Genomic DNA, 13062 nt, shown 5'->3' with positions numbered 1-13062 from the left:
AGTTGTGTAACTATCATCTCGATTAATTTTAGAACATTTTCAGGACCCAAAAGGAAACTCTGCACCCCTAGCCATCATCCATTAATACTATCCTTCCCTCAACCCTAGGCAACTACTAATCTACTTTCTGTCTGCATAGATTTTTCTATCCTGGACATTTTATATAAGGTGCAGTCATGTAATATGTGGTCCTTTGTGAATGGCTTTTTTCACTTAGCATAATGTTTTCAAGGTTCACCCATGTTGCAGTATGTATCAGTAATACCTCCTAGTTTTAATACAAAAATACTAAACTTTAGTTAACCATGAAGAACACTTGATTCTGCAGGGAAAAAATGCTCTTCTTTTGCTGTGTATGTCCACTTTCCACCTGTCCCAAGCATACTGTTTACATACCCCTTGAATCTACATATCTTGGTTTTAGATTTACAGACACATTTTCAGAATTAGATGATAATACTACCTTTTAAAAAGTCTCTACATGCCTTTTTAAAAATCCCAGGAAAATGTGCTGTCTTAGCTTAAATCAAGCAAGCCCCAAGATGTCAGACTGCCTGTCTTTTTGCCAACATTTAAGAGTGGGGGAGAGGCAAGGCAAGTGGCGACACAGACTAGCCTGGCTGTGTGTTCTGGGCCAGTTACACGTTTAACTTTCTTCAGAAGAGGCCCAGAACAATTCCCTCAGCTAATGCCAGAAAGGATCGATTCTGTTGTATGAAAGTGACACGAATTGCAGTCGTTTAAATGAATCTTTTGTTAGCTATGTCAGTCAGCATGCAAGGTAAGGATTACGTGCAGTATTAGGTGTGGAGCACTTGCGTTTCATAAATTTTATTGCACATTACATAATAATAAATCTACATTCATACAAATTTATTTTTCTTGGAGAGCCTGCTGGGGACGGGGAGCTGGTCTTGTTTATATTTGTATTCCCTTTTCCTTGGATAGGCAGGTTACTGACACTCAGTAAATGCGCATCAAATTGCATTTCAGGTTGTTGCTAAACTTATTAAAGTTTGTATAAACCAGGCTTGATCATGTTCTCTAAAATTAGAGCCTGATGAGTAGTAAGATACTCACTGGTTAAATATGTGGATGATAATTTATTGAGAAAGAGATCCGTACTGTTTGCGTTTGTGTAGGGGAAGTGGGGAGGGTTTTGAGCTGTGTCCCAGGTGTATCTCCATAGCTCTGATGAGTTTGAAAGATGTGGTCTCAATAAGATGTCTCACTCTTAAGTCTTTACATTTAACCATAAAAATAGGCATTACTTTCAATTAACGAAATTAAAGTTAAAATACTCTTGCAGAAAACCTAATAAAACATTTCGTAATTCAAAAGTTTTGTAATTTCCAGGGTTAAGTTTTATCTTTGTTTGTTTTTCCTCAAGTTGTGTTTGGCAGACTTTATAACTAGATCAGACTTGGTGTGTAATTGATTTCTTTAACAATTGAGCATTTTAATATAAGCTGTCACTGCATATAAAATCGATCGTGGTATTGGATCTTCATTTATATGTAATTTAAAAGTACACAGGTCTGATAAGCATTTATTTCTAACTGTGGTTAAAGTGCTCTTGACTTGGGTTCCCATTATCAGCCTGTTAATACAGAATAATATCAAAGCTTTTTATTACGTTTTTATCATTTAATGTCATAGTCTATGAGGTATTATTTCTTCCCACCTTGTTTTTAAATAGGATAGGAAACTGAGTCTCAGATAAGTGACTTACTTTATATAGGCTGGTAGCTACAGAGGCAAGTCGTTAACCCAGTTTTATGATTGCGAGTGGAAATATCTTTCCCTATAGCATCTGCAACTGTTATTTATTCGTTACTTACAGTTTGGATGTTTTTAGAAGTAGAAATAGTTTTTGTGCTCATTTTTTTGTATTGAATTAAACATAGACAATTGAAAATAATAAATGCTTAGTTATCTGCTTACTGTGTTAATAAGTACTCAGTGATATGTAGTGGTGCAATAAACTAGAATACAGAAATGCAAATCCCATAAGTTGTCTGAAAATTTAACGTAATGTTTTCAATGAATGTTTCAATCGTTTATTTAATTTTGAGTTCAGTATTAAAAGTTAAATAAAAACAATGAACGTAGGTATAATTTTTTTTCTTTCCCAGACAGATATTGATTATGTACATGGTGTTATAGCCAACCTGGAAAAAGAGTAAGTTCTTCTTAATTATGGAAGTGAAAATAATATTTTATAGTTCATTTCTCTGTGGAGTTCAGTGTTCATTGGACACCTGTAATAGGTGGTTTACATTGTCATAAAGTAGGTACATATCTATCCAATTATCTGATGGTTTAAATTGGTGGATTTCATTATAGAAAAGACTTGAATGTTATATGTATACTCGTATAACATTATCAAATAGCAGTCTTTAATCTGGAAAACGGTGAATATAGAGAGAGTCATGAGATTACTTAAATCTTTCATCCTCTCTTTACCAAGTAAAAAATTTTCTGTGTCAGGGCAGATAGCCATGTAGCAGTTTCAAACCTCAGTGCTAAACTGTGTCTAAATCTGTTCTTCCTTCTGCAAGGGAAGAGTAACAATTTACTGTGAGCAGGACACATGGCAGGTAACAGATGAGAAGCTTAGTAAATTCCAGGGATCATTAGTTTTAAAAATATTGCCTTTGTAGTTTTAATAATTATATCATAAAAATTAGTCTTGACATGGGTTTCTTTGTTGAATTATATCTATTTTTGACCCCAAAAGACATATCTTCTACTTAAAAAGACAAAAGAGAAGCAGCAATTATTTGCCAACTCTAGATTTAAAATAATGCAGGTCTATTATATTTGTCTATCAAAATGCTAAAACCGGAGATTTAAAAATATGTGTTTTTAAATATATATTAAACTGTGCATTGGTTAGATTTTTTCCCTCATGTGCTCCATTTCTTGGCAGCCTTCATATAAGCACAACTTAGTATAGACTCCTTAATGTAGGACCAGGGCAGTAAGCATTGGTACCCCTTCCCGTGGGCCGCATGGGCAGGTCTCTGGGCCTCATGCAGTGAGGATTCTGTTAATTCCCTTCTTCCTCAGTGTGTAGGAAAACCATACCCAGAAAACAGAAGTGCAGTTAAGCACTCAGAACATTTGTGCGAAGGCAGGTAATTGCATGAGCATTTTGTGGAGATTTGCAAAAAAATGAAATAAGGGAGGATGCAAGTGAGAAAGAAATGACATTTGAGTCGGTGAAGACTGATTTGAAAACGTTAGAGCAGAGTTTCTCAGCCTTGGCACTGTTGATGTCTGGGCTGGATGATTCTTTGTTGTGAGACGGTCCCATGCGTTGTAGGATGTTTAGCAGCATCCGTGGTGTCTACCCACTAGATGTCAGTACTGCCCATAGTTATGATAACCAAGTGTCTCCAGACATTGCTCATTGTGCCCTCGGGGGACACAATGGCTCCCAGTTGAGAAACACTAGTTTAGAATGATACAGTGTATAACTCACAACTAAACCTTCCTGAAAATTGAAGGACTTCGTTTTTTGCATAAATATATGTATATACACACACATTGATTAGTTGGTTTTTCTTCAGTTCCTATTTTCTGTGGCATTTTGATTTGATTTGTTAAAATTCTTATACTTTTTAGGAAAGTAATATCAGCAGTTGGCCTAGGATTTCCATGCTACTCTAGGGGTAGTGGCATTTTACACTGTTTTTTAAGCCTTTTTTCTTTTTTTAAACTTGTGCTATTAGAAAAGTCTATTTTCTGGCAAATCAGTGATGAGCTACTTCATTGAATACATTGTGACCATAACAGTTACCTTACTGGTGTGTTTTATGTTAACACAAGTAAGTTGAGCATTAAGATAAGTAAAATCTCACAGGATTTAAATAACTTAGCTGACCTTTCTTATGATAGATTTTCTAAAGAAATCAGTTCTGGTTTGGTGGAAATAATATCGCCTCCTGCAAGCTATTATCCTGACTTGACAAACTTAAAGGAGACATTTGGAGACTCTAAAGAAAGAGTAAGGTGAGCCTGTATTGTTTAAACCCCACCCTTGTGAGTATAATATATGATAAATATAATTCTTGTTTATCAAAGCTTAACACACTTTAGGGTTGAGCCAATTAGTGAGAGCTGATGAATTTGGGGTATTTTATTGGAAATTCTATAGGGTTTCTAATGAGAGGTTGAATTTGGTAAACTCAGCAATTTTTATAACTGCTGTTGCTCTGATGTTATGACTTTCCTTAAGAGTATATTCAATATATCTCAGAAGTTGGTTCAGATAGAAACCCCTTGTCTGTATGTAACATAAATGAGAATTGACTCAATACAAGTGATAAAAACAATAATACGGTTCTGTAAAATTATATTGTCATGCAGTCAATTGGATTTATTTGTCTCTAAATCTCTAAAATTTAAGAACTTAAAAACTTTTATTTTGTTGTTTTTAAAAACAAAGTAACCTAAGAGACATCGGTTTTGGATTTTCCATAACCAGAGAAAAAGGAAAAAATGGTGTTTGGGGAAGAGATTTATTGTATTTCTTGAGTTGTTAATTTGTCCCAAAGACAGATACAACCACATAATTGGTTAATTGTCTCTTAATAAATATATATATTTTTTTTAAATTTAGGGTTGAATTTGGTTAAAACAGTTTTGGGTAATCTCATTAAATTGAGACCGGCCTATGAGATATTCTGGATAAGTTTACTTAGTACGAGTCAAAGCTTTTATTTTATTGTGGTTTTCTTAACTGCCTTTTAGAACCACTTCTCTTGTCCAACATTAGTCACTGTGTTTCTGTAGGCTACCAGAATTCACTGAAAGGACTCAATATTGTAAATTTTAATACGATGTTTTGGGCTATTAAAGCATTCAATACATATTTATTCATCTCTACCTGTATTTAAAGCACTGTCCTAGGCACCAGAGTAGTGATCTCCAAAGTATAATTTTTGAAGCACCAATTCCCAGAGACTGTAAGGTATTACTGAAAAAATGGCCAGTGGTCAAGGAAGTTTGGAAAATACTAGATTAAAAAAATTTTTTTCAACAAATGTATTTACTGCTGGATGTTTCAATGCCTATAATAAATATACTACTGTTACGTATCCAGAAGGGGAATATTTTTGCTTCTGAAACTTACTTGGTATTAGACTCCATTTTTCCTCAGGACATCTTGAGGATTAGTGTTTGAGGAATACATTTTGATAAAGGCTTCATTAGAGAAAAGTGAATTCTCTTTCACTCTCTCCTAAGTTGATATATCATGAATGTGTGTTTATCTGTATATCTATATGTGTATTAGATATATATCGTATATATGTATCATGTATATATATCATGTAAATATTGTGTATATGCAATATATGTACATACTGTAGAATAATGTGTGTTATATATAATATTTTATAAAATATAATACATCCAATTCTATTTTGCTAAATTTGAGTCTGATTCTTACTTATTTTTGAAAACATTTATTTCAGATGGAGAACGAAGCAAAACCTAGATTATTGTTTTCTAATGATGTATGCGCAAGAAAAGGGCATATATTATATTCAAGTAAGTGTGGCTTTTCCTTTCATGTTTTTCGCACTTTTAAAGAATGTGTGAAAATCAAGGGTATATTTTCATTGAAACAGAATGTTTTGAAAGTGTAAACCCTCTAAGATCTGTAAGATCCTAACAATATATCACAGAGCAGAAGGGTCTGTCAGAGTGATTGAGAACGTGGGCTGTGTGTTTCCTTCTCTGGTTTAGCACAAACACTAGCTCTTCACTTGGTGTGACAATGAATAGGTCACTTCTCTCCTTCCTCTTCTCCCATGCCTCCATCCTCTCTCATCCTCCGTCTCTCCACTGTTAAGAAGAACTAAGGTTTAATTATTTGGAAATTTTTAAAGAAGGTTTCCCTTATAATATTTTTTAGTGGTCTTATGGTCGTATAGGTTTGTTTTTTTTGTTTGCTACAGTACATTTACATTTATTAAGTTGGTGCAAAAGTAATTGCGGTTTAAAAGGTTGAAAATAATTGCAAAAACCGCATTTAGTTTTTCACCAACCTAATATATTGAAGATAATAAAACCGGCATTTAGTTCTTATGGTCCAACTTTTAGCAGCATGCCTAAAAGAGTAAGTCTATAATGATATGGGTTGTAAGTTAGCCAGGTAGGCAATATCTTAAATAATCTAGGAAGCTCTTTTCTTTCAAATTGCATTCTCCTTGAGAGTGAGATTTAAGCTTAAATTTCACAAGTAGAATTTCATTTCTTTAACCAAAGGTCTTTATCTATTGTTTGAAATGCCAGTAACCCTGAGGCTAGCACACTAAGCCTATCAGTTATCGTTTTCAGTATAAAAAATTGATTAGATCCTTTCCTGGGAGGATGTTTGGATGACAAGGCGAGAAGAGGCTCTGGGTCCCTGAATCAGAAAGGAAAGAGTAGGCAACTATTGGGGGTGATGGAGGTGAGAAAAGAAGGAAAAAGCCTGGCATCACATGGGAAGGTGGACTTATTGAAGACAGGCTTTGTCTCCCTTGCCATTTTACGTCAGGCCAGCTACATTCAAATGTGCGTGAAGCGTTCCTTGGTTCACAGATGGGAGATGTAAATGGTGATAGGGTCAGAAGTTAACATTGTATATGACAGCATACAGCAGTTGTGCGTATAAAAACACAATGTCCTAGATTTAGAGAGTACATTTCCTTTAAATACCTTAGAGAAGTCTTCTTTTAAGTTCAAAATAATAATAATTTCAAAATGTTTTGTTTTAACATATCCCAAATATAATTGTAGTTGAACTTTGCTGTTTGTTCTAGGGCTAATATATAAATGTTTACATTATGGTCAAGAACTTGATAGAGAGAATTTAAAAGTATAGTTACATCACTTTGAAATTTTGCTTTAAATTTCTCTCTAAGGAGAGAATTCATGGAGCCTAAAAGCTTTTTTTGTGGAATATAGGAAAAGTAAGTATTTAGGAAATTAAGGAAAGGATGGGGTTTAGAAAGAGAATGATAAGGAAAACTTCCCCTAAGCTGGGTCACCATGTAAGATATTATAACCATACCAGCAGCTACGAACTTGTATTTATCACCTGCTTACCATGTGTTAGGCATTTATACTTTACACACGTAAATTTATTTAATACAATCCTGTTTTACAAGAACAGGATCATACCGTTTTATAGCCTATTTAGCTGTCACTTAACATACCGTAGACACCTTTGTATGCCAGTAATCATAGATGGGTGTAATTTTTCATTGCTTCTTGAAGTATCATTCAGATATCGTAATGACTTTATTGTCAGTCGTTTAGATTATTTCCAACTGTTTAACTGTTTCAAAGATGAATCCAATGAACATTCTTAAAATTAGCCTATGTGCCCAAAAATAATGCCTCAGAAAGGAGGGAGTTGGCTTTATATTCAAGTCTTCACATAATCTCATATGATACAAAATTCTCTCAGTGCGTTCATTATGATCTACAAAATACAAAAACACATTAGCCTGAAAAGTCCTATGTTGTGCTAGTTTTGAATGTTTATGAAAGACAGAAACCACCTGGCAAATTTTGGAGAGAATTAGGGTGAGGGGCAAAGAAGCAAATTAATCTAACCCAGATTTCATAATTATTCTAAGGATGTGACTTCAAGATTGCAGATGTTGGGGAATATGCTACCCAAGTCTTTTAGAGAGTGCTTTTCAGAAGGCGATCGAGTCAGGTTCTCTGTGGTCACCACAGATGTGCACCTAAAGGGAAGAGGAAAATGCCACCTGACCTAGTGTTCTGCAGGAATGGCTTGGAATGAAGTGTCCAGGGACAGCACCCCACACAGTTTTGTGACGTGCTCATCACAAATAATTTGGAATTGAAGGCAGTGTCTTCTGGAAAACTGTGCCATGATTCAAGCACTTCATAGGTGGTACTATGTAATTCTTACCATATGACATGAGGCATATTATGTCTGTTTGTCCCACTTTTAGTGATGCTGAAATTCATCGGTGGGTTTGGTGTTTCAGCCTCATCTCTTCCTTTTTAAGCTCCCCACCAGCCATTCCTCCTGTGGTTTTGGCATCGATTAATTATTTCCCCCCAGATCAGTTATTTCTTGAAGAGTTGCCAAATGGTAATTTTCTAATTCTATAATTTCTAATGTTCTTATAAGCTGTGTTCTTCTTATACAGAACTTGCCCTCAACTATTTGGTTACCTTGAAAAGTAGTTCACAAAGGAAAGGCAAAATAAATGCTCAATTCTTCCTCTTTATTAATTTTTAAACTGACCCTAGCAATCTCCAGTTGTGGCCATTTTGAAAGTATCGTATGAACTCATGGATTTAAAAAATGTATCCGATTTGACTCAGTCCGTGTACTGTCACTCATGTTGACGCTCACATTGTCACATCACAAGCCAGGGAAATGTCTCCTGATTGGCTCTTGTGTTCTTTCCACGAAAGTCCATCTTCTCTGATCACTGCTTTGCTGACCGGCACTCCATGTACAGTTCCCACCCCAGATCTGGAACTGGCCGTTTTTCTAAGGAGCGCTGTTCCTGTGGGAGGCGTGTGGTGTTTGGGGTCACAGTCGGGGTGCTTGCGGTGTCCCTGCCTCGCGGCCTTTCAGCAAGCAAAAGAGATCCCATTTATATTGATATTACCATTTCAAAAGTAAGGTTCTAGGGTTTTTACTTACCGTTTTGAATTTATATATATATTTCTTTTCTCTTACATTTGAAGCCTTGGTTTTGAATAACGTTATCCTAATAACATAATTTTTAAATAGTTTCAAAATAACAATACCAGTATCACTACTGACAGACTGCTGAATGCAGTTTAAATTTTCTTTGTCTTTTTTTTCCCCATTAGACTATCCTGATATGGATATACAGTCAAAATTCTGTTTGAAAGTCCGTTGAAATAATTCTTTATACTGTGTCACCATGCTGCCATCTTGATATAAAACTAGGTTCATTTGTTTCAGTTTGTATTCAGTTTTTATGATTTCTTTCTTTTTAGTTATGAAAAACATAACAGTCCAAAATCAGAACTTATACAAAACAAGATACATTCACAGAAGTCTCACTTTTATTCCTTTCCCCTTCACTCTGTTTCTTCCCGCCCCCATGGGTAGCCACTATTGTTTTGGTTTTCTCTTTATACTTTTAAAAAAATTAAGTAAAAATGTATATATAGTATTCCCCGTCTTTCTGATACTACATTTACATACTGTAAAAACAGTATTTTGCATGTTTTGTAGCTTCCCTCTGAAAACTAGCGATCACTAATGAGATACGTTAGATTTCTCTGAGTGGCTCTTGCCGTGATAAAACACTGATGTCAGAGAAGCATGTATGTTGACTAAAAATCCTGTGCATGACGGTTCATAGCACCTTTATTCCTAATAGCCCAACCAGGTAACTGGTTAAACAAACCGTGGTCCATCCATACCTTGGAATCCTCTGGAATGAAAAAAGATGAGCTACTGATGCACAGAACATCCTGGATCTCGGGAATTACGCTGAAATGCGTAATTTGCATACATTCCTGAAATGATAGGATTACAGAGCTGGAGAATAGACTCTCAGTTCCCAGAGGCTCAGAGTGGTGGGAGAAGGGGGGTGGGGTTGTGAATATGAGGGTAGCGTGAGCATCCCTGTGATGGAGCTGTCCCGTGTCCTAATGGCAGTGGTGCTCACACAGATCTACACCTGATAAAGCTGTGTGGAGCTAAACATGCGTACACACACACACACACACAATTCTGAGTGCATGTAAAACTGGTGAACTTTGAATAGGTCGATGAATCGTAGCAAAGTCAGGTTTGTGGTTGTGATACTGTACTGCAGTGATATGGGGGAAATTGGGTCACAGGTATTTGGGGTCTCTGGTATGACAGCTGCATGGGAATGTAAAATTATCTTAAAGAAGTTTCTTTAAAAAGTGAAGCTGTGTGATGACATAGAGTGGAACAAAGCAGTTTTTCTAATTTAATATCAAAAATGTGAATTTAAATATGGTAACCAAAATTACTATACTGAGTTTTAAGTTGGCATTTGACTATTTCATTTACATCTCTACATATTTAGATTTGCCCCAATTTGTTTTTGAATTTACTTATTGGAAAATTTTGAAATTATCTGATGCTGTCTTTCCTTTGGGCTCATGCAGTAAATGTTTAGGTTTGAGTGAAGGTATCTGTGCTTTCAGAAAGCAAGGGTAGGTGCCCACATAGCTCTCTGTTTTGTCCGGGTTTCCCTCCAGCTTCACTAAAGGCCCTGAGGGTGTAAAACACATCTTGTCTGTTCACTGATGTATTCCCGGGGTTTAGTACAGTATCTGGAACATAATAAAAACTCAGTAAGTATTTGGTGAGTCAGTATCATATTTTTCCAAATACTGTTCCTATTTCTTCACAGGTAGGAAGACTAAAGCTTAAAAGACTTAAATGCATGAAAAATCTAAATACTAAAATAATGCAAATTACTTTGCAGGTAACTAGAAATAAGATAAAATTAAGAAAAGAAAGAAATTATAAAATTAAGAATAAATTTTCTTAGGATATTAAAATCATCTTGTGACTTAAAATTTTATGGAAGGAGATTCTGGGGAGGACGTCTTCGCATGCATTCACGATTGCTGATCTCTGTCACGCCCTATTGAGCTGGTGCAAATTCTAAGCATAAGGACACATGGTACTGGAAGAGCATATGGAGTTCACCGGTGCTTGGTGAACTGCTATGGTGACTTTAAGTATTCTGAAGATATCTTTTAAAGTACAAATCAAAGGAACTTTTAAGAATCTAGCCTACAGAAATGAAAAACGCTAGTATATAAGAATATCAGTGCAGCATTGTTTGCACTGAGCAATAAATGAGAAAAACCTGGATATCTGCCTGTGAGCAGGGCAGGGTTGAAAGGATTGTTGTATACTGGTAGCATGGGATATTGTGCACCTGTTAAAAAGAATGGTTTAAATATGTATTTATTAACTTGGAAAGATAAGCATGATACATTAAGAGGAAAAAACCAGTTTTGTAATATCCCCCTTTTTAATAAAAATGTAGAGGTGGATGGGAACCTTAAGTATGGATGGGTCTGTATGTTCACATGGAAGGTGTCAAATGGATGCACACCCAACTTTTAACATTGGTCACTTCAACTAGCATGGTGGTGGAGGGCAGAGGAGGAAAGCTACTAGCTTTTTCTTTGACTTTCTCTTTGACTTGATATGTGTATTATGTTAAAAGCAAAAAAAAAAAATAAAAATTAAAAGGCCTATAACACTTCTTTTCCGTTGAAAAGAAAAAGGATAGTGTAAATCATGTTGGGTACTACAAAAGACCACAAAGGAGTAACTCATGTAGTAGTAGTGTTATCTCCCCACAGTCAGGGGTGGTTTAGTTGACTTGCTATGTGGATCTTCTGTTTTATTTTCCTCATTTTCTTTTAATAAAACTAAATTTAGTTTTGTATTTTTATCATTTTTGACCATTGTTTTCTTGATTTTCATTATAAAAGTATGCTTGAATATTTCCATAATAAAGATCCTTCTGTCTAAATCTTTCCTTCTCTTTCTGGTTTATTATTAATATGATTGTTCAACTTTCTTTAGCTTGAAGATGATATTATTGTCAAACAGAATTACTTTAACACTATAAAAAATTTTGCCCTTCAACTTTCTTCTGAGGAATGGATGATTCTCGAGTTCTCCCAGCTGGGCTTTATTGGTAAGAAAAGTGTGAGGTTATCTACTTTTCAGAAATAACTGACTCTTGGGATCTTAGACTACTTGTTTTATTTGGGGGTTTTTGTTTATTATCTTAAAGTTGTCTTTATTCTGTGAAAGTGAATTGCTTTTGAGGAAATTTAGCTTAGGTAAACTTCCAGGTATGAAATGATGAAAGTGAACCCAAAATAGTATTTGGAGGCTTCTAAGATTGTAGTGTTTACTCTGCAGAGTTCTACAAGGCAACCCCACTGGCGGCTTATATCCATCCATAAAGCCAAACCTGGTCCTGGAGAGCATGTCCGAGTTCTCCTTTGACACCTCCAGTTTCTTTTTCATAGCCCAGTGCTTTCGCAAGATAGGGGTTCTTTTAAAAAGAATGGTGCAGTAACAGTTTTCTAATATGAATTCCCTGGTATTTGATATAGTGCATGAAGTCTCTGTTCGTTAATTTGTATTCATTTGTTACTTTTATTGACTCATTGAGTCAATAAAAAGTGCTCATTTTTAATGTTTCTTTTTTCACTAATGAGTCAAGGGCTCATTTTTAATATGTTTTTTTGTTCACTAAAATTCCTAAATTATCCAACTGAAGAGAAGATATTTAAAGCTGAAGATTTGAAGGAAATTTACAGGTTTTAAAAAGCACCCAGAGGATAACATTTTACTTCCTGTAGTACTTTAAAACTTGACGTGTTAGACGCTGGGCCTTTGATCTTATTGTTCATTTATCTTTAAGAGTCAAAAAACATCTTGTGAAGGTTTAAGTGAAGACAGAAATAGGAGTCCTTGTTTTTTTGCATTTATTAGTTAAAAATTTTTTTAGTGAAACCTTTTCAGTTCCTTTTTTTTCTTTTTTAATGGGAAAAATCTTAATAAGAGATGAAGGAAAAATCTCTGACTTGTTTCTTGAATCCTTTGAGCCAATAGTTGTATGATAGATTTTGTAATGAAGTCCGGAGTTCAGTGTACCTGTTTATACCCAGATGACAGCTCAATCATTAGCTAAAGCAGGTTTGTTTTTGATAAGACCAGTGGGAACATTATTCATAATGATTTATAGTTGAAAGCACAAGCTTTAGTGTGTCTGTTACATAGGTTTCACTTAAGCCATATTGATGCTTGGTTTTATTACAGTTATTTACTGTGAATATCTTTTCAGGTAAAATGTTTCAAGCGCCAGACCTAACTCTGATTGTGGAATTCATATTTATGTTCTATAAGGAGAAGCCCATTGATTGGCTCTTGGACCATATTCTCTGGGTGAAAGTCTGCAACCCTGAAAAAGATGCAGTAAGTTAATTTCTTATGAGAGTGAATGCACAGTTAAATAGGTG

At 35.1% G+C, this 13062-nt stretch overlaps 1 protein-coding gene across 3 annotated transcripts in view; it reads left to right on the top strand.

Moving 5' to 3' along the window:
- Positions 1-13062, top strand: part of MGAT4A (alpha-1,3-mannosyl-glycoprotein 4-beta-N-acetylglucosaminyltransferase A) — a 95712-nt gene that overhangs the window by 59743 nt on the left and 22907 nt on the right. For all 3 annotated transcript variants that reach the window (XM_074332346.1, XM_074332347.1, XM_019753866.2), the window contains exons 6-10: positions 2136-2182; positions 3904-4017; positions 5484-5559; positions 11612-11726; positions 12888-13018. In XM_074332346.1, the coding sequence (XP_074188447.1) occupies positions 2136-2182; positions 3904-4017; positions 5484-5559; positions 11612-11726; positions 12888-13018 (483 nt within the window). The remainder of the gene's footprint in view (positions 1-2135; positions 2183-3903; positions 4018-5483; positions 5560-11611; positions 11727-12887; positions 13019-13062) is intronic.

The sequence above is a fragment of the Rhinolophus sinicus genome, linkage group LG05 (assembly GCF_036562045.2).
Source record: "Rhinolophus sinicus isolate RSC01 linkage group LG05, ASM3656204v1, whole genome shotgun sequence".
Classification (NCBI taxonomy): Eukaryota; Metazoa; Chordata; class Mammalia; order Chiroptera; family Rhinolophidae; genus Rhinolophus; species Rhinolophus sinicus.
Note: the sequence above shows the minus strand (reverse complement) of the source record. Positions and strands in the feature narration are given on the sequence as shown.